This window comes from Polyodon spathula, chromosome 29 (assembly GCF_017654505.1).
Source record: "Polyodon spathula isolate WHYD16114869_AA chromosome 29, ASM1765450v1, whole genome shotgun sequence".
Taxonomy (NCBI): domain Eukaryota; kingdom Metazoa; phylum Chordata; class Actinopteri; order Acipenseriformes; family Polyodontidae; genus Polyodon; species Polyodon spathula.
Window position 1 is genome coordinate 7608888 of NC_054562.1, and position 23895 is coordinate 7632782.

General features: G+C 47.3%; 3 protein-coding genes across 3 annotated transcripts; 1 reads left to right on the forward strand and 2 right to left on the reverse strand.

Annotated features, from left to right (window-relative positions):
• The first annotated feature begins 1503 nt into the window (after positions 1-1503).
• On the forward strand, positions 1504-8247 carry LOC121302233 (prolactin-releasing peptide receptor-like). Its single transcript, XM_041232067.1, has 3 exons — positions 1504-1678; positions 2732-3246; positions 4431-8247. The coding sequence occupies exons 2-3, from the start codon at positions 2759-2761 to the stop codon at positions 5095-5097; spliced, it is 1155 nt and encodes a 384-aa protein (XP_041088001.1). The 5' UTR covers positions 1504-1678; positions 2732-2758; the 3' UTR covers positions 5098-8247.
• A 207-nt stretch (positions 8248-8454) lies between these two features.
• Positions 8455-11307, reverse strand: LOC121302363 (lysoplasmalogenase-like). Its single transcript, XM_041232290.1, has 3 exons — positions 10793-11307; positions 9688-9894; positions 8455-9478 (listed from the first exon to the last, which is right to left on the reverse strand). Exons 1-3 carry the CDS (start codon positions 11031-11033, stop codon positions 9000-9002), a joined length of 927 nt encoding a protein of 308 aa, XP_041088224.1. The 5' UTR covers positions 11034-11307; the 3' UTR covers positions 8455-8999.
• A 990-nt stretch (positions 11308-12297) lies between these two features.
• On the reverse strand, positions 12298-22613 carry LOC121302362 (cell cycle and apoptosis regulator protein 2-like). The gene is made up of 20 exons (XM_041232289.1): positions 22479-22613; positions 21679-21756; positions 21224-21333; positions 20542-20656; positions 19997-20141; positions 19344-19497; positions 18727-18867; positions 18330-18540; positions 18016-18129; positions 17646-17809; positions 17271-17436; positions 16784-16951; positions 16150-16296; positions 15724-15871; positions 15296-15357; positions 14925-15071; positions 14255-14381; positions 13711-13908; positions 13236-13441; positions 12298-12929 (listed from the first exon to the last, which is right to left on the reverse strand). Exons 2-20 carry the CDS (start codon positions 21709-21711, stop codon positions 12882-12884), a joined length of 2604 nt encoding a protein of 867 aa, XP_041088223.1. The 5' UTR covers positions 21712-21756; positions 22479-22613; the 3' UTR covers positions 12298-12881.
• Positions 22614-23895: the final 1282 nt, after the last annotated feature.

The following is a 23895-nucleotide window of genomic DNA, read 5'->3' on the forward strand; positions in this document are numbered from 1 at the left end:
ACGAGGAGAAACAGTCCTTGACGATTTTTGATTCCCAGATCCACGGGAACGCCAGAGCCAATGCTCCATGCAGCAGCTTCGGACTGCCGGGTGCCTGCGCTGCCCCGAATGCGTGACTTGCCCTTTCACCGCGCTGCCCTGCCTTTACCAGTGGAGACTAGGACTGCACTCTATGGTTGTGGTTCCTCACACAGAGCAGCCAGAAGGTTTCAAAGGGGGGAGGGGGCTACGCATTTCAAATCCTCAATTTCAATGTACACGATAACAGTATAATCATTTTACAACCACAAGGACTGTAAAGTGAACAGAATCTCACGAGTCTATGGATGCATGCTGTACTGAGCTACATGTGCTCTGCTGTGCTGAGTCTCCCGGCTCTCCGATCCCCATTTCAGGACCCACTCATCTGCTTCACGTTCGCTGAGAGGCCCGTTGAAGAGCCACTCTTCATCCTACCCTGTGTTCCTGTCACACAATTTATTACTTAGAGTTTTGAAAATAGATTTGAATCATTCTGCCTCTAATGGCTGGAACGTTCCTGGAGTACTTATCTGAATGAGAGGCTCCTCCAAAACCTTTTTGAGATAAGCACCAGGAGGGGCGGGACAGACAGACAAACTGGGGATGGGAGAGTTATGGTAGAGTGTGGCGATCTGAGAGTCAGCTAATTCAATACAGTCTAGTGTAGAGAACTCAGTGCTGTACTGGGGATCTGAGAGCCAGCTAATTCAATACAGTCTAGTGTAGAGAACTCAATGCTCTACTGGGGATCTGAGAGCAGCTAATTCAATACAGTCTAGTATAAAGAACTCAATGCTGTACTGGGGATCTGAGAGCAGCTAATTCAATACAGTCTAGTGTAGAGAACTCAGTGCTGTACTGGGGATCTGAGAGCAGCTAATTCAATACAGTCTAGTGTAGAGAACTCAGTGCTGTACTGGGGATCTGAGAGCAGCTAATTCAATACAGTCTAGTGTAGAGAACTCAGTGCTGTACTGGGGATCTGAGAGCAGCTAATTCAATACAGTCTAGTGTAGAGAACTCAGTGCTGTACTGGGGATCTGAGAGCCAGCTAATTCAATACAGTCTAGTATAGAGAACTCAGTGCTGAACTGGGGATCTGAGAGCAGCTAATTCAATACAGTCTAGTGTAGAGAACTCAGTGCTGTACTGGGGATCTGAGAGCAGCTAATTCAATACAGTCTAGTATAGAGAACTCAGTACTGTGCTGGGGATCTGAGAGCAGCTAATTCAATACAGTCTAGTGTAGAGAACTCAGTACTGTACTGGGGATCTGAGAGCAGCTAATTCAATACAGTCTAGTGTAGAGAATTCAATGCTGTACTGGGGATCTGAGAGCCAGGTAATTATTGTCAAACTTACATTTTTTCAAGCATGGTGATTTACATTGTTGCATTACACGTTTGTTGCTGGCTGCTAGCATTGTGCCATATTTCATTTCATACAAAATAAATATCTAAAAAAAGGACTTCATTGAACAAACAAATACATTCTCATTCTCATTCTCTCTCTCTCTCTCTCTCTCTCTCTCTCTCTCTCTCAGTTTTGCTAGGCGCTCCGATCAGACACAGCCAACCTCAACCAGTAGAATTGTGTGCAAGAAGACCCCGTCAACGCATCTCATACTGGTTGCAACTGGAGACACTGGAAATTGCAGGTCTGTTACTAACACTCATTGACGATACGCTAGTTTTGCATGCAGGGAAAAAATATCTATCTATCTATCAAGAAGCAGGAAAAGTAACGGATACACTGCAACCTCACTATGATAATAATTAACTTCAACATTACATTTTTAAACTTAAAAATTTCCACCCTGTTCTTTGCAGAAGCTGTTTTGTAAAGCGATGTATTAAAATGCAATGCATTTGAAATCATTCCTTTTTGCACGTCAAGGCTGGGTATAGCCGGGGAGACTATAAAATGTATTGCAATTGATGTTTGTACATTTAATATAGACCGTGCAAATATTTTATTACTGTGCTTCTTATTATCAGCGCGCAGTTTAAGGAATGTTTGCGATGGACCGTGCTTTTGTTCAGGCGGATGTTAAATACACCGTACAGACACACAGAAAAAAAAAAAAAAAGTTTTGACAGCTACAGGTAATTTAACATGCGAAAGACGGTACAAAAGCATAAATATCGCTGCTTTTTATTCGGGCAGTAATTCCTGCCGGTATAGTGACTCTCAGAAAGCTGATTCCTCTGCTCCAGTAGCTACACAAAATAGATTCTTAACCTCTGGTTTCACTTGCTCGAAACTTAATATCAGTACACAAGTGTGTCTCTGTCTTCAGTCGTGATGTTTCTACTGGCACCAGGCTTTGGGGGGCTTGTTATAAGGTTTATTATAAGTGAGTGTTCAGTTTTATCAGACAGAGACTTACAAAAAAGGGTCCTTAGCAAAATAATCCTTAAAGTTCAAAATATTGATTATCAATTCTGTATAGACATATTAACCCTTTCATGCGTGGCGACCTCATATGGTCTTTATCTTGGAACATATGGAAAACGCAAATGCTGGATCGGCTTCATTTCAACCCAATGCAAGTTTTTTTCTCTATATAAAGCAATGGGCAATTAACTAAAAAGTTAATGAGAATATATATTTATTACGCGTCCCAAAACGATCAGCTATAGTCAATATTTCATGCATGAAAAGCTTCATTTGATGTTTAATAATTGCTAATTCAATTATTTTTTGACAGCTGTCATTTAACCCCTGCCCTCCCGTGATGGAAGACAGCGGCAGCGGCAGCGGCTGGGAGCCGAGCAGGACCGTGTTCCCTCCTCACCCTAACGGGAGCTACGCTGCCAACCCGACGGGGGTCTCGGGGAGCGGCGGCGGTGCCTCCGAGCTGCGCAACGCCTCCAGCTCCAACTCCAGCTCCCAGTTCGCCGGGGTGGAGCTGCTGCAGTCCTTCAAGCCGCTCATCATCCCCTGCTATGCGCTGGTGGTGCTGATCGGGGTCTGCGGGAATTACCTCTTGCTTTACATCATCTGCCGCACTCGGAAGATGCACAGCGTCACCAACTTCTTCATCGGGAACCTGGCCTTCTCCGACATGCTGATGTGCGCCACCTGCGTGCCCTTCACCCTCGCCTATGCCTTCAACCCGCGCGGCTGGGTCTTCGGCCGCTTCATGTGCTACCTGGTGTTCCTCATTCAGCCCGTCACGGTCTACGTGTCTGTGTTCACGCTGACCGCCATCGCCGTGGACCGGTAAGGAGGTGTTATCAGCAAAGGGGTCCCATGGTCGATCTGCACTCATGGAGGCTTGGTGGTTCAGTGGCTAAATAAAGGGGCTTGGTGATACCAAGAGGTTCCCAGTTCAATCCCGGCTCAGCCACTGACTCCACTGTGTGGGAGCCGGAGCAAGTCACTGAACCCCCTTGTGCTCCGTCCTTCGGATGAGACAAAAAACAAACAAGGTCCTATTGGAAGTGACTCTGCAGCAGCAGCAGTTGTTGGATAAAAGTGTCTGCTAAATGACTAGTTAATAATAATAATAATAATGTTGTGTGCGATTAACAGTAATGATCCTCAGTCAGATTTTGCACATCCCTGAGAAAACATTCTGAAAAGTGCAATGATCTTTTCTTTTTTTATCTTTCTTTTCTGCACTGGGATTTGTTGGATCCTGTCTCTACACCCACACTGCATCTATTAACATAGCTAATTCAGTACAGTCTAGTGTAGAGAACTCAGTGCTGTATTGGGGATCTGAGAGCCAGCTAATTCAATACAGTCTAGTATAGAGAACTCAGTGCTGTACTGGGGATCTGAGAGCAGCTAATTCAATACAGTCTATTATAGAGAACTCAATGCTGTACTGGGGATCTGAGAGCAGCTAATTCAATACAGTCTAGTGTAGAGAACTCAGTGCTGTACTGGGGATCTGAGAACCAGCTAATTCAATACAGTCTAGTGTAGAGAACTCAGTGCTGTGCTGGGGATCTGAGAGCAACTAATTCAATACAGTCTAGTGTAGAGAACTCAGTGCTGTACTGGGGATCTGAGAGCCAGCTAATTCAATACAGTCTAGTGTAGAGAACTCAGTGCTGTACTGGGGATCTGAGAGCTAGCTAATTCAATACAGTCTAGTGTAGAGAACTCAGTGCTGTACTGGGGATCTGAGAGCAGCTAATTCAATACAGTCTAGTGTAGAGAACTCAGCGCTGTACTGGGGATCTGAGAGCCAGCTAATTTAATACAGCCTAGTGTAGAGAACTCAATGCTGCACTTGGGCTCTGAGTATAGTATAGTATGATATAAATGCATATAATTTGTGGTAACCATTAACCTTTTTGTTTTAAGGTATTTTATTATCCAATGTATACAATAAGCTTAGCCCTTGTGTGTGTATAGACAGTACAGTGCGACTGAGCCAGTGCCCCCCTCCTCAGGTACCACGCCACTGTGCACCCCCTGAAGAAGCGGATCTCGGTGCCCGTGTGTGCCTACGTGCTGGTGGGGATCTGGCTGCTGTCCTGTGCCTTGGTGGCGCCGGCTGTCGCGCACACCTACCACGTGGAGTTCAGGGTGGAGGGCTTCACCATCTGCGAGGAGTTCTGGATGGGGCAGGAGCAGGAGCATCTGGCCTACGCCTACAGCACGCTGATCATGACCTACATCCTGCCCCTGTCCGCCCTGTCGCTGTCCTACCTGTGCATCTCCGTCAAGCTGCGCAGCCGTGTGACCCCGGGCCAGCCCTCCTGCAACCGAGCCACCGAGTCCCGGCGGGAGCGCAAGATCCGGAAGATCTTCCGCCTGGTGGTGCTGGTGGTGTCCGCCTTCGGGATCTGCTGGCTCCCCATCCACGTGTTCAACGTGCTTCGGGACATTGACATCAACCTCATCGATAAGCGCTACTTCCTGCTCATCCAGTTGCTGTGCCACTGGTGCGCCATGAGCTCTGCCTGCTGCAACCCCTTCTTGTACGCCTGGCTGCACGACCGCTTCCGAGCAGAGCTGCGCAAGATGGTCACCTGGCGGAGACGCTGCTGCTGCTGCTGCCGCGGGGGGGTAGTCCTCCCTCACAGCAACTCCGTGGCCGTCAGCGTCATGCTGTGAGGAGGAAGAGGGTCCGGTGAAGCTAGAGAGGGCTCAGAGAGAGACTGGGTGGAGATCTTCAGAGGTCGGTCAGGTTTGTCTTCTCCAGTAACAGTTGCCAGGCTATGAGGACCAGGGGAGAGAGGGAGCAGAGAGGCCAGTGTGGAGAGTCCGCGGCTGGGTAGGAATTACGATTGAAATCGGGGACTAAGATAGCGTTGAGCTCTTGAAGCCTCCCCAGTAGCAAGCTCTTGGCAATCGCTGTCATGTTGCGATGGTGGAGGGGATGGCCGTGTGGTTTTACTCAGATGCCAGGTTGTCCTCCACATATACCGCTGCATGTGAGGATGAGGGGAGAGAGCAGCTCAGAGAGGGAGAGCTCAGAGCGTGGAGCTTCAGACCTACTCAGGAACTAGAGGGGAGGCCAGGGAGAGGGGTAGGGAGAGAGAGAGAGCTCTGCGAGATAGTCCAGGAGCTGTGATGATGAGTGGAGAGGTCTTGTATAAGAGAGGCAGGGACTGTTGGATCTGTATAGAGGAGACGAGAAGGAGAGGGAGTATACATTCTATGAGACGCAGGAGACCCATTGAGATGGAGAATAGTCAGTGTAGAAAAGCCTTTCGCTTTAGAGATATTCCAGGTTGTCGTCTTGTCAGTTGTGTGGCTGTCTGTCTTTGCTGTGACAACGGGAGCCTTTTTGAAGTCCCATCCCCATTAGAAGCTACTGGCAGCAACTATGCTTCAAAATTTGAAATTCTGAGTGCAAGATCCACAAAGAAATCGAAACGTTTAAACCACCACAGAATCAGATTAAGTTTATGTTAACATCATTGTTTTTTTGTTTTTTTTTTAAATTGAGTGGCTTAAATTGAGTGTGCTTTCCCTGGCATTCATTGTGTGACAGACTGGCAGGTTCGTGTTGCGATGTGAACTGATTCTGCACTGAGAGGGAAAGAGGCTCATCTGAGGTTCACTTAATGCTTGAACAGTGAGCTTTTGCTAAAACAATGTCAGCTAACAATTCTGTTAATCATAATCTGGGTTCCATGTGATTTTAAAACTAGCAGTCCAGTAGACAAACAGGGATGGAGATGCGACTCCCATTGCACAGCGGTTTGATCCATTCCTGGTTTCACTACGAGTTCAAATCAGACACACCTCAGCTTGTTGCCTAGACACACTGTGGGTGAATCAAGCTGGAAGTACAACCTGGAATGAATGAAACTGCTATGCAACCAGAGTCTTATTTCCAACCCTGACAAACCCGTTTTGGGCAGGGCTTTCTTCAGCCTTCTTTACTATCTGAAACGTTTGTCTGCTTGACTCTGGAATTCTGGTTTTATGTATCGGCCAAGAGCAAGGCAACACTTCTACTCTGAAAATGTACAGCTTTGTCTGTGGTTAGGAATGCATTTTTGTTTAATTTCTAAAATAAACCTGCTGCTTTAAAAAAAAAAAAAAAAAATCTAATGGTTTGTTTCCATGTTTATTGTATCGGATATTTCATATTTATGGGAAGCAGGCAGAGAGACAGACAGCCAGAGGGCTGTGCAGTGTTAATTTACAGCACATTCCCATCTGCTCTGAAACCAGTCTGTAAAACTCAATCTCATCTCATTCCCAGTATCAAACTGGGCGGCAACCGGCCATTACACAAACAACAAATCATTAGGCAACCGCATCATTGTGGAGAAGGAAGCGCCTTGTGCCAGCCTGCCACCCTAACTGAGGCTGACAGACAGAGTCCCAATTTGAAATGGGTTTAAAAGTCCAGCGGCAGATACAAACGTGACGTCAGACTCCTTGTTCGCCGTTGCCCTCGGATACAGGCGAGAAGGCTCAACCGGACCTCTGACTATTAAAAAAAAACATTGTTTCCAATTTAGATAAAAGCCAACGTAGCATAAGGGCTTAGACACTCAGGCATTGCTAGTGAATCAGCGTGCAAAATGCATGTCATTTGGCATAATGTAGAATCCATTATAAGCTAGAGGTTACGGATTGCAGTAAATGACTTCTCCTCTCCACGCGGAAGCCACAGCACCACTTGAATGAAAAGTGGGCTGTGTAATTATCAAAAAATAATAGTAGCTGGGCTCACTGCAATTACCACTGCCTTTCAGCCCTTCAGAAACCCCAAAGAGTGCACTGCAATCATCCTGAAAAACACAGACTCCCGAGGCATGCAGGCACTCTAGTGCCAAGCTAAAAATAAAGTTAAAACACAGACAGACGTATTCTTGAGACCGTCCCGGATCTTTCAGGCATCCCTTGATTCTGCCCCATTGGTGTTGCATCTAAGGACATTCCCCTCACCCCTCTCTGAGATGCAGTCCAATACCCTGGACTTTTCAACCGTGCCAGATACTGCCTGCTTGGAAGCTGCCCGGTCTTTGCTTGTTCAGCGAATCAGGGATCTTATGCAGTAAAACCACCGCAGGGTTTTATGACAATTTTAGTGTTTGCAGCATCTTTGTTTTGCTGTATATTTTGTAATTCATTTTGCTTTGTTGTGTGAACAGAGGAAGGATGCTCAGCCTGACGGCATAATTTGAGGATGAAAAACAAAACAAAAAAACTCTTGACCATAAACAGCGTTGGATAGTTGGATTTTTGTTTGGTCATGTGATGAGGTTTTAACCAATCACATGCCAGAATTGCTAAGGACTGACTCATATATGTAATACATGGATGAAGGCTGTATTTGCATCCTGAGCCATTCAAAAAAAAAAGAGGAATAATACCACAGTAGTGACGTCAAAATGGCACATTCCTCTTGAGTCTAGAAGATTACACTTGAGTCCTGTGCACATCGAGACCACTTTCAAACACAAAATGTCTAATTTTCAATCACTTGGCAACACCCACAATTCGTGGTTTTAGGCATTTTTAACAAATCTGTCACTGTGAAGATTTACAATCATCCTTCACCAATGGGAGCAGCAAACAAGCGAGCGAGACGAATAATCTTTGACTCTGACAGACTAAAAAAAAAGCATGCCCCATTGAACACCTTTTCCTTCAAAATACATTCTTTTTTTGCAGTTCATTATCTACCCAGTTTAATTCACCGTTCCTGAAATTAAAAAAAAACTTGCAATTTGAACCTAACACTCGTTTGTTTTCCATCTTTTATTACAGATACTAATATCCATGTGTACCGAGCATCAAAAGAGATTTACCACTATTATAACACATTTATTTTCGGAAAAAAAGGTATATAAATGATGGACACTGATGAAACGTTTTTGGTTTCTTTTTAATCACTCGTTCATTCATCCTTGACCACGACACGCTTGAGTGACTGTGACTGAAGCTCTTAATCACCTAATTAGTGAGACAGCTGATTGGACGCTGGATATGGAGTGATTTCAGCTGTTGAATTGCAAGCTTGAATAAAAGCAATAAAAAAAAAAAATCAATGTGCCACGTCTGTCAAGAGAGCAGCGCCTTCGTGAGATCGGCATGTGGGAGGCTGGACTAGGTACAGTGTACTGTGGCTCGCTGTGTTGGGTGCTCACAGCCAGCGATTTCAAAATTGGCAAGACAGTATAACCAGACCCACTCTGTCAACGACAGGCCACCAACTGGGAGACCAAGAGTCACAACACCTGCCCGAGATCGACAGATCATTCTGCAGCACCTTCGTGATGTCAACTGTTAACCAGCACAATAAAAAGTCACTGCGCCTGCTCTGAAGCAGAGTTTGTCATTTTATGATCACATCTGGTGAATTGTATCCAGCTATAAGTGAGAAGTTCCTTTTGAATAATAATAGACGGGTTTCAGCGAGTTAAAGGAAATTCCATGTTGGGTTTCTGTGCCAGTTAAACTACAGTAGTGGACCTAATGCTCTCATAGTTTATGATGTCACACAAACCCTAGATGGAATTATTTTCCTGTAACTCACTGCAGCCCATCTATTATATATATATATATATATATATATATATATATATATATATATATTTTTTTTTTTTTCTAACGTTTTTCTTTCTGGGCTCCCTGTGTTGCTCTCTTCCGTCGGTGGCTGACAGAGTGAGCAGGATTTGGGCGAGGTAGTAGGTCCCCATTATTAAGGCCTCTGCGTAGGGCAGGGGAGTGCAGAACTTGTCAACCGCCAGGGCTGTGTCCGACACCATAAAGGACACGCCCCCCGTGGCAGCACAAATCCACGCTCCCCTGGGCAGTGGCACAACCAGGGAGCGCCACACCATGGTGCCCAGCAGCAGGATGTAGAGGGGAATCAGGAAGACCAGCAGCCCATCCAGCTCTGGCAGCAGAACGGTGAAGAAGATCAAGCCTTCCACGGGCAGGATGACGGCCAGCGGGACAGGATTGAGCGGAGACCAGCCAAACGCACAGATATAGGAGATGTGAGCCGCAGCAAAGAACGCCATTCCTGCGAGAAATCCAGAGCGAGTCATTGAGAAGGATGTCCTGCGTCACACTCTACTTTATTCTGAATATACAAGTACAAAGAGCAATGATTCATAAGAGTTACCACGCCAGTATAATTCACAGAGAGAGAGAGATAGAGAGGAGATCTTCAATCAGAGGTAGCTAGACAGACAGAGAGAGAGGAGAGAGGAACCAGCGAAACAGACATACCCAGAATGAAGAGAGCAGGGTAAATCAGGCAGGCGTCTCCTAGACTGGAGAGCAGCAGTCCAGCCAGGATGAGTTTTTGGTAGCGTCCCCACTGGTGGGAGGTGCGGTACAGCAGGTACACACAGCACAGGAAGACAGGGAGGCACTTGGACAGCATGCTGCCCCATTTCGCCCCTCGCAGGAGATACGAGACCGAGCCCATCGCCTCTGTGGGAGAGAAACAGAGAATCCTCTACCTGAATCCATCAGCTTTTGTGCACCACCGGTAGGGCACTGAGATCACAAACTCACCATACACCTTTGTCTAATATCACGTTTCCATGCTCCCCTCAACCCGGGCTGAACCACTGCTGTGAACTTTGACTCCACATCTGAGGCGAGCAGGTTACTCCCTGCTTTAATATTGTTGAATGTTGCAAAACGCTCCAAAGAATTGTTAGAATTGGGATACTAACCTTAAAGAAACCGAGATGGCGATCGTCGCCACTGTCTATCGGCTAAAGCTGCCAATGCATCAGTTATCTTTCACACGTGCCGTTTGTTTTGTTCTTCAGCGATTCGGGGAACAGTGCCCTCATTAAAATGTCACTTCAGTATAGCATTGTGAAAGCACAGCCAAAGCTATGTGACGGAATCGCATGGTAGATCAATGGCAAAACATTGTTCCTGCACAGTAAGATCGTGCAAAATTACTGTGCAAATTTAACAAGGCAACGTTTGACACAGTCAGCATGTACACATGCGGAAGTCTTTCCTGTCAAATCTCTACTTGCTTCTTTAATGACAGCTGTCTCATGTGCAAAAAAACACATTCTTGTATTCTGTATAACTTTCAAATATGTACGACAGACAGCGGGTGTTAAATACTCAATCGTCTACGGTTTGCTGGATTTGCAAAGGGTTAAAACATGTACAAACAGTAATACTAGAGAACAAGTATAACTCCCTTTCTGCAATGGCAGAATATACAGCAGTGCTACTAGGGACCTGTGAAATACCAAAAGGCTAGTCTTCCCAATGTCTTGAAAAAAGTTGTATTATCACTGCCACGTTTCTTACAGCTGTTCATGCTCTTGACTCCTGGGGTTAGTAGGACGTCAGTTACCTGCTTGGCGTGTTAAAGAGCGAAGGCAGCTCACCTGATAAACGAGAGGAGTCCACTTCGCTGCCTGCCACAGAAGCGCTTCCCTTCTCTCTCCCGTTCGAAGCTGCAAATTCTTTCCTGCCTGGTTTACTGTAGGAAGTGAACGTGGGGGGGAGAGGGAGGCAGAGAGAAAGGATTGGACGTGGGGGGAGAGGGAGGCAGAGAGAAAGGATTGGTTTGCCAGTTTTTTTTTTATTCTCATTTTTCTGAGCGGAGGCGAGGCTTGCTTGTCCAAACACGATAGGATGGAAAGAAGGGAGGCATCGGTAACAAAAAGGTGTCGTTTAATAACAGAACAAAACGCAGCTGCTGCGCAGGGACAATGGAGGACTAAAATGGGGCTTTCATTTTAGCTGTGCAGAAAACTAGTTTAAAACTGGTTTCCACAATTTAATCCCAGTGAGCACACACACACACTCATGTTTTATACTTTTTTTTTTAAATGCATGTTAAAATAAAAAGGGATTATTGATCTTACTGCACTACAAGTCCGTTTCAAATGTACTCTCTGCTGAAACCTCGGGTATAATTGGCGATATAAACCGGGTTTTACGTTTGCCTATGACGGCACGCTACAAGTGCGAGGAAAAAAAAACACCAAACAGGGTGAAGTGTCGACTCATGAGCGCTAGCAATTAGGCGATGCACTTTGTGTTTCTTTGGTGTGTGCATTTGTAGAAGTATTTATTAAAACGCGAGAAATGTGTTGTTTTGTAACTGAACTGCATCCCGCTAAGACCCGCCCACGCAGCACTTGACAGGCTGCACACACTGTCAGTTTATCAGCCGAGATGATTATTGGTTGGAAATGAATTCTACCCTGTGGCTACTTAGTAAAGCAAATCCACGCAGCATTTGGACAGGTTGGACAAGGCGTGAGGGCAAGAGGGTTTTTTGGATGATATTGAGGGAGGTCTCGAAAGAAGGTCTTTGAAAAACCGTGATAATAAACGGTGTACGATGTGAAGCGAGGCGATATAAAACAGGTTTATCTGCACACAAAATCCTAAAGCTGACAAGTGAGAATGCAAAAAAAAAAACGCACTTGCAAGTGGAAATATAACTGTTTAACAACACAGGAAGCAGAGCACTTGAGAGGAGGAATCTCAAACTGGGGCCCACCTAAGCAGTGGGGTGACCAGGGAGAATTTGCAAGCTTGTCAAAGCCTTTCAGCTACCCAAGAAATCCAATAGGATTTAAACCAGTAGGCAATAATTACTTAAAGACACTTCCTAATATCCCCAGACTGACTCTCAAAAACACATGCGCTAAAAGAACGTCCTGACCAAGTGTCCTCGTAATTCAATGCTTCTCGAGATGTGTTTAAAAATCTAAGAGCTGCTGCCGGACGCCCGAGTTGTTTTTGACCATGATGGCGAATTTGACCAATCAATCAATCCATTGTTATTTGAGGCATGTAGTGTTCACACAGCAGCAAAAACAGCACAGTTCTGCAAATCAAAGCGATGGGTAAAAGTTATTTATTACAGTAGCTTCTAGTGAAAGTAGCCACGAGATAACCCCCTGCTCTTGGGTTTTTATTATTATCATCCCTGAAGTAAGACAGAAAGCGACACACTTTGTGAAAGATTTTACAGGGGGAAAAAAAGTGTTAAGAAATCTGCAAGAGTGCTCAGATTTGGGGGGGGTGGGAGTGGGGGGGAATAAAAATAATAAAAAACTGAACTAAAATAACAAAACTAATCTGTAAAGGGGCTCAGCCGAACAGCCACATTTAAAACCGTACAAAAAATGTCATTTCCTCGTTTCAGTGGTGCCACGTGGTCTAGGAGACAGAATAAAGCGTACAGCAGCACAGTCTATGCGGTCTCAGTTTCTCAACGGGTCCCAGCGATTCTTCTTGAGATTCAGTGCGGCACGCTTGCACGTGTGTGTTGATACAGCACAGTGCAAGAGGCAGGTAGCTGTGCGTCTCCGGGACAGTGCTGGGGAGGTGAACTGACTCAGAATGGTGCTGGCTGGCTGGCTGGCTGGCTGGCAGGGCTCCACAGCACAGCAGGGTCCCTGTAGATCTGCCTTAGCCAGTCTTTACACCTTGTCCGAAGTGTCGCTCCCTGTTTCGACCGCGCTGCAGGTCTGCAAATACAAAACAAAAGATTAAAAAGGCATTTATGGAAAGGAAGCAAATTATTCTCGGACCACCGAGATAAGCTGCAGTCTCGGTCTGACCAGTAGGGGTCGCTGAAGGTCAAAAGAGGGGCAGTAACCCAACCAAATCAACAAAACCTTGACAGAGTTGTTCGAAGTACTGGTCAAACCAAATCGTGTCACAATCATACCAGCGGTTCTCAAGAAATATCTAGATATGCAAATATGACACTTGTGCATTCCCGCAATGCAGACATGTTTATAACAATACATATCACAGTACTCAATGCTAACCTTATTCACAATGCACTGCATCTTCTCAATGACGGAAACCATACTCCCTGTGCTTTCCTTCAACAGCTTCTCGTACGAGGCGCTGCGTTTCTCTTCTGCCTTTAACTTGTCCAAAGCCTCGGCCAGGCTCTTCTGTGCCGCCTCCAGCCCCGAGGCCAGGCTCTTCCTCTGTGCCTCCTCCACAGACACCTGCTGCCCTGCCTCGCCTATGAAACACAAGCGCAGTCAGAGCCGTGCCAACCAGGCAGCCCAGACACATCCACCCCACTGAATTCACAATGCACAGGTCAACGACAGTTACACAGATAGATACAGATATGCATGCAACGTGAAACGATAATGACTTCAAGATAGTGTGACACTATTTCTTCTATAATCAATCCTAGGTGATGCAAAACGTTTGGTCACAGCTGTGGGAAGCGGTGGAGATCTCGTTGGTTCTCATGCACCTACAGGAATGGAGGATCCCTCTTACCCAGCCTGGCCTCCAGACTCCGGATCCTGTCCTCTAGGTGCACCCGTGTGCTCTCGACTCGCTCCAGTTTCAGCAGAACATTACCCAGGTGCACGGCCGTGCCGTTGTGAGTGACCAGCTCCGAGCCCCCGGACCCTGACCGCTGAGACTGCCTGCCGCTGCCCTTCGTAGACACCGGGGGCAGCAGAGAGACGTTGCCTGAAACCACATTCAAAGGGTATATAAAAAAGCCAGCACCTCCTCAGGATCAAAAGGGGTTACCCCGGACAAAACAACCCATTCCTAGATCGGGGGTGTTCCAATCCTGGTCTTTGTTCCAGCCCTGTTCTAAATTAAACCTCCATCCAGTCCCTGAAGTATTTAATGATCTCACTGCACCTGTTAAACCTGGAGTGGACTAACCTTCCAGGACCGGGATTGGACACCCCTGCTCTAAATGATGTTGCTCTTTGCTTTGTAAATTTTTCACATCTTGTATCGGTGTCCCAGCTCAGAGAAGGGGAGTCAGTGCTACTGTATCGTCCAGTCAGAAGCCAGTCCTCACCTTGCAGTTTGGGGTCCGCGGTGAGGGTCTTTCTGTCCCCTGGCTCCATGTCCCCCTCCCAGCGCTCAGCCAGCCCCTGGTACTGACAGGCATTCTGGGACACCACTTTCGTCACCAGCTCTGTCGCCTGCAAACAGCCATCGCAGATAACACATACTGTAGCGTCCCTTCAAACAATTCACAAGTCTTACCATGAATGCATTTGGTGCTTTATGACGGTGGTCCACTATGAAAGGTGCTATATAAAATAAAGATGGAACAGGAACCGGATGATGGGAGATTTCATACAAAATGGAAGGGGAGAGTAAACTATGACCATGTGAATCAAAGCCTCCAGCTTTTAAATCCAAAATCAAATCTGAAAAGCAGGTACTGGCTGTGGGAAACCTAGGATAGGGATGTATTTTTTTTTCAGCAGACTGTTCTTGTCAAGATCTATTCATCTTCCCCATGTCTCTCTCCGAGCGAGAGAGAAAGAGAGGAGACAGATAGGCTGTGTCTTTATCCGAGCTCCTTGCAAAACTTACTACATTGAGCAGAGAGAGAGAGAGAGAGAGAGAACAAGACTGCTGGGGATCTGGAGCGAGGCGGTAGAGTTTGTACTGGGAGAGGGGCTCAGCGATGGGTTCAGAGGGGGGCTATGGACCTGTCAGACCCCAGCGATGCTCACCTGTGCCCGGGAGAGGTGCAGCCCCAGCGACAGCACGATCTCCTCCAGGTCCTTGTCCAGAAGGAAGCCGCAGAAATTGTGATCGAAGTAGACAAAGGCTAGCAGGACGTCCCGGGACAGCACCAGCGAGCTGCAGGGCTCCTTGTCCTAAAGGGACAGGAAGCACAGTCCCACGACTGGATTACTCCTCTGCATGCAGGAACAAGGGTGACGAGTACAGCCGCTTCCTCTGTACCCCCATCGGGGGAATCGTCTATCTGTTTTGGACAGGACTGAAGTCTGCAAAATCTCAGTAACCACGGTTCAGATCACTAAAGCAGTTCTTTTACCTGGAAGCAGGCTGAACTGGACTGCTTGAACCTTTCTCTTACCGTCTCTTTGGTGGAGCCGGGACATGAATGATGAGACATCTCCCCCTCCTCTTGGCCGACTCCTGAGGGACACAGCTCGGATTAGCCCCGGTAACACGGCAGATTCTGTTACACTTCCTAATCGTTTAAGATTAAAAAAATAAATCTATCCTGAAGCCATGCTTTCAATTAGTGTTGCATTTGCTGGGTCAATTCCCTGGACAGCAAAACTGTCCCCACCCCTTTAAAGGCTTATTTATCATTAACCAATCAGCTGCTTCCCCCCGCTTGACTGACAAGCTTTTAGCCAGCAACATGAGGACAATGCTGAGGCTACAGGACTTAGGAAGGGCGTGTGCAACAATACAAGTTTAAAACACAATGTGTGCATCCAAAAAGCAATGGACTGCATGGAAGGAAGCTAGGACCGCGACGGCTAGAGACTGTACCGAAATTATTTTTGTCATCGTCCTGCAGCAGCAGGCTGTCCTCCTCCAGCGCCTCCTCCTTCATCTTCCTGCTCTCCCCCACTCGCTGAGGCTCCGCCCCCTCCCTCACTCCCTCCTCCTCCTCTTCATCCTTCTGTGGCTCCACTGGCTGTGATGGGGGGGAAACAGTGCATACATAAGACCAATAACTCTCAACACTGCAGAGCTGAACAGAGATCAACTGGAAAGATAAATGCAGGCTCTCTCACAGGATAGGAAAGATAATCAACACAAAACAGCACCCCAGGAAATTTCGAACCTTTGAAATCCAAATTTAAATTTGTGTTGGCTTATTACTGAGCTGGTTTGATTGGCCAATGTCTTTTGAATTCTGGGATGCGCGGTATAAAAGCGCGCTTGTTTTGCAAATTGTATTGCACAGCATACTGTCATGTGCACGTCCTGGCTCTCTGCTGCCCCCTGGCTCCCAGGCTGCGCCGTTGCTCTCTCTGGGATGGAGTGCAGCGCTTGGTAGATTCGCAGCCCAAAATCTCTCTGCAGCATCTCATTGAAGAGCTCAGCCATCAGGGAGACCTGCACGAGAAAGACAGCCATCAGCTCCCAGGTGCGTGCTCCAGAGAAAATCACAGGAAACCATCTAGACATACGAGCACTGTCTAATTTAACTGACGATGAATTTAACAGGCCACAAATGCAATTCATTTTAAACAGTAAGAGAAAAGGAACACAGAGCCGCACACGGTAAAATGCAGGAGACTTTTCAGAAATTGTTTGAGACGCCTGATTAAAGCACAGAGCGGTCTGACATTTTCACACATGAGCGTGTTTCTATACCACTGAGCGGAAATTGAAATTCTCACACCCAGAGGTTTTCATGCAAGCAGGTACATAAAGCATATAAAGGAAAAATCTCAAGGTGTTTAATACATTTGCACAGTCTGTGCTCATGGAAACTAGGTTATGGATGCCTGCATCATCGCAGCATTCTTAATTCCAGCTCGGCTCAGCCTCTCTCCCCTCGCCCCCCTGTTGTAAGTGCCTTGGGGTGGGCAGAGTCTACCTCAAAGTTGCTGTGTCCAGGGCTGTTCCTGTACTCTAGCAGTGAGCGGAGGGGCAGGGTGGCGCAGGACATCCCTTCTCTGGGGTGCACAAGGAGGGCAGGCTCGTCCGGCAGAGCCCCCAGCGGATTGGGGGTCTGGCTGTCCACAGCAGTGCTCTCCTCCGCGGCCTGTGCAAAGCATGGGTGAGCATTGTAAAGCAGACAAAAACAGCAAACGAAAATGGCCAAAGGTTTTGCATCACCCTGTAGAATTAACTCGTTTTGCTTTATAAACGTCGGATGAAACCTGCTGAATAATGTTATGTTAAGATACTGAATTACACACACCTTCGTAGTTTTTCTATATACTAAACCAAAAACTGACAAATTGAAATAAATAAATAAATAAATAAATAAATAAACAAATAAATAAACCACAAATGCCAGTGTAAAATGCCAATAGGAAAGGGCACAGGCAGTGGCGCCCTCTGGCAGGGAGGATCAGTACCTGGTCCGATGCTGGGGAGCAGCCGCTCTCTGTGCCAGGATTGTGTGCCAGCAGCAGGGCCTCCCACTCTGACACAGAGGGCAGACAGTGCCACACGTCCGGGAGGAAGAACACCGTGGTCTCCACCAGCCCAGCTCGCAGATACCGTACCTCTGCAAACTTGAACCTGAGAGGGAGGAGAGAGGAGAGAGGAGAGGAGATCACCTTCGAGATATTGATGCCATGAAACTCACAGCAGCCCTGCGTTTCAAAAAACGTATACAATACTAAACTATATTATTGAAATATGATACATGAATTGTTCCTGCCTTATAGCTGCATGAACAAAGCTGGGCTTGACTGGATAGGAACAGGCAGGGCACAAAACAAACTCACCACTGAGAACAAATGCTCAAGTCCAGCCCGGTCTGTGCCTTGGTGCAGCGCACAGCGGTCCGGATCAGAACCTGGGGGTCTTTGACCGGTTTGGACCCATCCAGAGAAGGGGACCAGGCTCCCCCCAGAACCACTGCCTCCTCCTGCTTCAGCCCAACCAAGAACTGCAAAAAAAAAAAACACACAGACAACACCACACATCAGAAACCACAGACCATTACAAGGAATACAAAGCATAAATCGCAATGTAGCCTGACAGGCCGGTGAAATCTTGGGTGTACATGAGAACACGGGAGACCAGACTTGCTTTCGGAAGCAGAAGCCCTGACATCATTATAAAAAATTCAAAAATATTTGAAGTCTTTTGAACCTTGATGAGCATGGTGGGGTGCACTAGTCCTGCAGAAACCTCCTTCTGTTCTTCAGACAGAGCGCAGCATTTCTGGTACATCTCCTCCAGTCCTGGGGTCGACAGGAGAATCACCTGCAGGGGACGGACCAATCGCATCTTTCAACAAACCAGCCCGTGTCCCTTACAGCTGAAAACCACCCAGAATCATTAACCCCTGAAGTGCACTACTATCTCATTTTATCTGGTTGAGTCCAATACTACTGTGAATAAGAGCTACTCTCTGTAATCCCTGAGCTATGGCCAACACCAGTCCCCTCACTCTGCTACCGTACCTTGGCGCTGTAGGAGGGGTCCGAGTCTGCAGGCTGGGCTGGGTCAGGGCCCCCCCTCGGCTCTGCTATGTGGAAGGGGCAGGGGAAGCCCAGGGTCAGGGGTCGGGTGGCTGGGAAGGTCTCCACCCAGCTCAGCCGCAGGTCGAAGAAGTCATCGGGCAGTGCCAGCTGTGGGTATCGACGCAGCACTTCCAGAGTGTCACAGGCAGAGCTGCAACACACACACACAGCACAGACGGGGGCGGTTGACCAAGGGTTCCCATCAGGGGGCCCCATCAATACAGAGCCTTTGCGATTTCACATTCCCAAACTCTCAGTGTGGATGTAGAATACATCAGCAGACAGCTACTCCACAAGAGATCTGAACACACACACACACTGGCAGCAGAAACGGTACCTGTCTCGAGAGAAGCGTGAGAAGAGAGGCCAGTATCGGGGCTGCTGGATGATGGCTTTCTTCAAGGGCTCCTCCTGGGTCCCCCTCAGCTTCCTCCTCTTCTGAGACACGCGGTCCCCACACCAGCTCCCACCGTCATCCCTGCAAGCGATCAGGAGAGGAGAGCCACAGTTCAGCGGGATACAGTGCAGGGTTATGGAACGGCCAAAGTCTGTTCGCTTACTGCGAGTGTTGACGTGACCCACACAGACGCTCGCCTTCATACAAATCTATTGCATACCGCTTCACTGATCCTATACAAGCTTAACTATCCTAGCTCTTCATGGGTAACCTTTCCACTGTCATTGAAAAAGAGAGAGCAAGGTCGACAACGCACTGAACAAAGCAGTTGTGCCTTTACATCTGTATAAAAACACAGCGGCCTGCCACCAATCCCCGTTAGGTGTGGTACAGCAGATCCATTCACTGCATTTCCCAGAAACGCTCTTCAGTTGAAGTCGTTCACAATCACATTCAAACCTGGTAATAAAATGAAGGCACTTGTTTTAACAGGCAGTCACACTAACTGGTCCCCAAGGGTTTAGCTGCACGAAGAAGAGAACGGATTCTCCACTCACCATCGGCCCGCGCGCCTCCCTCCGTCTCCGTGTCGTCTCCTCCCCCCTCCACGCTGATCGAACTGGCCCTGCCTGGGGTGCTGGTGCTGGGGGTGGGGATGGTGCTGGGGGTGAGGGTGGGGAAAGAGGTGGGGCGGGGTCTGCAGAAGTCCGGCTGAAACACAGAGGATTCTTCAAATGAACTGAAATGCACGGCCCGAAAAGATACAGCACTGATGCTGCTCCTGAACATGAACAGGACTGTGAGTCAAAACTGACTCAAAAGAATGTCAGATTTATGCAGCTTTAACGCATCATGGAACAAATTTATTTCTCTCAGATGGAAAAAAAAAATTTAATCAGAACACAAGCTGTATTTATGTTGTTTGATACATTCTAAATCAATATTTCTTCCCAGAAAAAAAAAAGTACATCCTTTGTTTTGGCTACAAACTGCTCCGTCCTTTCGAGGACAGTCAAGTGAAGATGCGCCCAAAACATTCAGGGTTAACTTTTGCAGTTAACAAAAATTTAAGAGAAAATTTAAATAGGTAGACGTCTGTTCAAAATGCAGACAACGGCGCTGAGCTGGGTGAAGCGCTTTCTTTCTTTTTCAAGGAGTAAATGCACTGGATCTTTGCATTTCAGTCAGCAAGAAAGAAAAAAAGTCTTACGTTTTTGAGGGGGCTGCTGCATGCTGGGTATTAAGGGAGGAATTATGGGAGCCTGGAGGAGAGGCTGCGGTTTGTTTCCCAGAATGCCTTGCTTCTGCGGCTGGCCCATTGCTGGAAGAAGGGACGGCAGAGACTTCAAGAGGGACTGTGGGAAACAGGAAACAGGAAACAGCACAAGCGATTTAACAGAGAGCAGCTGAAGTGACGTTTCAGTTAACAGGCGTTCCAGATCTTTAGCTACTGCTGATATAAAGACCCCTAGAAAACGTGCAGGACTGGGGCTCTCCTGGAGACCCCTGCTTTAAGGTTTAAGGGACATAAGTCCCACAGATAAATTATACTGTCTGATTTTAAAGGAAGGATGGAAATCAGGGATGCCCTGTAAATAAGGGGCAAACAAATAAATGCCCCACGGCCAAGAACCACAGGGGTGAACACATGGGCCACATTTCTTTAACCCTGTGTTTTACCACACTTGTTAAACCTTGAGGAGCATCACGAGACATCCCTGATTCAGCCCTCGTGCTGGAGGTAAACGGGGGTACCTGGTTATTAACTGCCTGAACTTTCTGTGCGCTCCACTTCATGCTCTGCCCGGGGTTGTAGATAGCTTTAACCAGGACCTTCTCTCCCACCAGCGGCACACGCCCCTTCACCACACTGAAACACAGCAACCGCTACAATAAAACACATACCTGCACACAATTTCACCTGCGCTTTTTAGGAACACAAGGACACTGACTTCTAGAACCGCAGCTCTGGGTAACGGCTCAGCTCAGCTGTGTTTTTCTGCGAAACATCAGGAAGCACGCACTCTAACCCGATCAATTGTAAACAAGACTATTTAGATCCTGCTGCTTTGGTCTTAGCAAGTCGTTGAGCACACACATTTCTAATTCAATTGTCTAGGTGAAATGGCCAAGTAAGATACTGGCCTGCAGACAGAGATCCCTCAACCAAGTGCAGTGCCAGATAGCATGTTTAAAACAAAACTGCATGTTTATCCCAGGCGTTCTTTCAAGAGACTCTACTCATCCAATGAAGCAGGCATGGCATTAGTCTGTTAGCTCCCTCAATATTTCACAATTCAATAACACGGTTCCAGATTACTATGCATTGCGCAGTATCTCGACTGGGGGAAAAAGCTACAAATTCAGCTGCTGAATACAGAGAGAGCCCTGTGGATGTGAAGACTAGAACCACAAGTCCTGCTTCTGCTGCTCTCACCTCAGCTGGAAGAGAACCTCTTCATCCACCACCCCATAATACTCGTGCATGTTGGTAACGACGCCGGTGAACACGCGCTGCTTGTGCCCCAGGCCCGCCTGCTGAGTATTCTGGGAAGGGAAGCACACACACACACAGGACAACAGCAACATGAAGATCTCTAATGACACATTTTTAAAAACACGTTTCCTGCAGTGCGACAATCACAGTGCAATATCTCCCTCTTATAAAATATACCTGCAGAATTAAACAGGGGCGCACTGGTCCCCAGAGCTAGAGCTTTCACTAGGTCAGAGTTTGAACCTGGAGAAATTGCAGTTAAAAAGATGTTCAGAATGCAGCGGGCAGTTCTGAAAAGCTGCTACTGGATAAAAGAATGAATCTGTGCTTGGGTGTGGCAGAGAGCTGACTGATTTGAAGAGCAGTTACAATGAAAGCAGGTTCCTCCCCTTTACCTGCAGGAGAGGGGCTGCCTGCGACACGTCCATCCTAGCAGAACTGTTAACGAATCCTGGAGCAGCTCAAGGAGTACCCTGGAAAATCAAACACAGACCATCACACTAGGCTCCACACCCAGGCCAGGCACTAGGCCCCATGCAGGTAATTTTACAGATCTCAATTAGCACTAATCCTGGACTAGTGGGTCCAAGACAGGGCTGGCCCAAGACAGCCCTTCCACTCCCCGGGCTGCTTTTTTCAAACACTGTGTGATCGAGATTACTTTTATCTGGATCATTCTGATCAGTTTGTTTCAAAAAACGTTAGTGCTGGATTACACCCCATCCCTCCAGACCCGGCTGAAGCAGGTCATCTCATTTCAGCTGGTAACCCTGAAGTGGTACAGCCCTCCACGGCCGGGATAGGGCACCCCTAATCTAAGGTACAGTTAGGTAGTCCAAAAATCGGTGCTATTCAGAGTCTGTGAAATTTAGGGTCGTGAATAATTACCACCCTTTTTCGAAGCGCGTTTAATCCAAACGGCTTGGAGATGACCGCCTGTGCTATATTAAGCTAATTTCCCAGTCTCGGTGCGGACTGACCCAGTTGGCATTTAATACGCGCGACAACTTCAATCTACACAAACATTTGACAATTTCTTTACAAGATCAACTCGTCATCCCCAGATCTGCGCTAATATATTGCGACAAAGGTCGAGGGTTTTGTGTGTGTGTGTGTGTGTGTGTGGCATCGTTATTATCAGCACCATAATCGCGTTGCAGTTCTGGAAAAGAAAAGCGGATTGCAGCTCACTCACCGGGTATGCCGCGTCCTTTAGTTTAAATAGCAAAGCCACACGCGTTTCTAAATTCCTCGTTTTATTTTCAAAAACCCAGCAGCTTCCTTGTTTTCTACCTTTTCCACAATGACCAGAACGGCAGCATTTCGAGGTTGTTCTTTTGCAGTTACCGCCATCTACTGGGACGGAGGAGTAGGGGTTTGTTTTATGGGTCGATGCTGTAACTGCAGAGGAAGAAATGCGGGCGCAGGTGCGGCTCTGAGGTGACATTGCAGCGTGCACCTGCGCGCATTCCTGTGCCGTCGTGCATACTGCGAGGAGATAATGACATAAACGCATACTCACTGTCTGTAAACAAACGCCAAGGTGAACTGAGCCGTGCAGCCAGTGTAGATACCTGGATTACACGTTTGGTGTTGCTTTGTTAGATAAGATCAACGAGCAATGCTTGGGGTATTTTACTTGTGACCACCCCTGCTTTAAGAGGGGTGTGAGGCTCTCCACTCTCGTGTGTGCGATCTGGGTTTGGTTTTGGGGCTCGTGTTGCACGTTTTGTTGTGGTTGCCATCTGTAATAAAATGTTCTACAGCATGTTGCTTGTGCACAAGCTTTTTAGACAGGACTGCAGCATGCAGATTGAACTGCTCCCTGCCTCACCTCCCTAGGAGAAGGGGGCTCCCTCCAGTCCAGGGAAGGTTTGATTAATGCAGATTGAACTGCTCCCTCCAGTCCAGGGCAGGGCAGGCTTGAGGCATGGAGATTGAACTGCTCCCTCCCTCCAGTCCAGGGCAGACTGAACTGATCCTTCCCACCCACCCTAGGGAATGGGGTTCTCAATCCAGTCCAGGGCAGGCTAGAGGCATGAAGACTGAACTGCTCCCTCCCTAAGAGAAAGGGGACTCCTTCCAGCCCAGTGCAGGCTTGAGGCATGTCAGAATAAAAAATGAGCCATCCCACAGGTTTGTACAATGTGAGGTTCCTTTGTGATCCAGTTGGAATGCTGGGATCATTCTGTTTGTTCCGTCCACCCCTCACAGATCTTTACAGCAATAAACACTGGAATGTTTTACTGCCAGCTGGGAGCACAGCATGCTGGGAAAGGCCGTAGTAAGTCAGCCGTTCTGCTTTAATTTCCAAATAACACAGTCAAGAGCAGTTTGGATTGCCCTGTGTTAAAAACAGGTTCCCCTTCTAAACTAATTATAAAACTCTGTGTAGAACTGACTCGGGTAATCCAGATCTATCTGCTTACACTGAAGCGTGGAAATGAACAGGGCAGCTGGGATTCAATGTCAGCAAAATCCAGAACAATTCTTTTTCCACACTTCCAGCTTCTGGCAGCGTTCAGCATGTGTGCCAAGTTAAAAGAGTGCTAACTACATCAATCACGTCTCCACTACATTACCAAACTGGACAGCAATACCAGTCTGCTTCT

Coding starts and splice junctions, on each gene's coding strand:
- LOC121302233 (XM_041232067.1), top strand. CDS start 2,759: ATGGAAGACAGCGGCAGCGGCAGCGGCTGGGAGCCGAGCAGGACCGTG. Junction 3,247..4,430: donor ACCGCCATCGCCGTGGACCG/GTAAGGAGGTGT, acceptor CCCCCTCCTCAG/GTACCACGCCACTGTGCACC.
- LOC121302363 (XM_041232290.1), bottom strand. CDS start 11,033: ATGAGAATAAAAAAAAAACTGGCAAACCAATCCTTTCTCTCTGCCTCC. Junction 9,895..10,792: donor CTCTTTAACACGCCAAGCAG/GTAACTGACGTC, acceptor TCTCTCCCACAG/AGGCGATGGGCTCGGTCTCG. Junction 9,479..9,687: donor CCCTGCTCTCTTCATTCTGG/GTATGTCTGTTT, acceptor GATTTCTCGCAG/GAATGGCGTTCTTTGCTGCG.
- LOC121302362 (XM_041232289.1), bottom strand. CDS start 21,711: ATGGACGTGTCGCAGGCAGCCCCTCTCCTGCAG. Junction 21,334..21,678: donor AGGCAGCCCCTCTCCTGCAG/GTAAAGGGGAGG, acceptor TTCCCTTCCCAG/AATACTCAGCAGGCGGGCCT. Junction 13,909..14,254: donor CGCGGACCCCAAACTGCAAG/GTGAGGACTGGC, acceptor ATGTGGTTTCAG/GCAACGTCTCTCTGCTGCCC.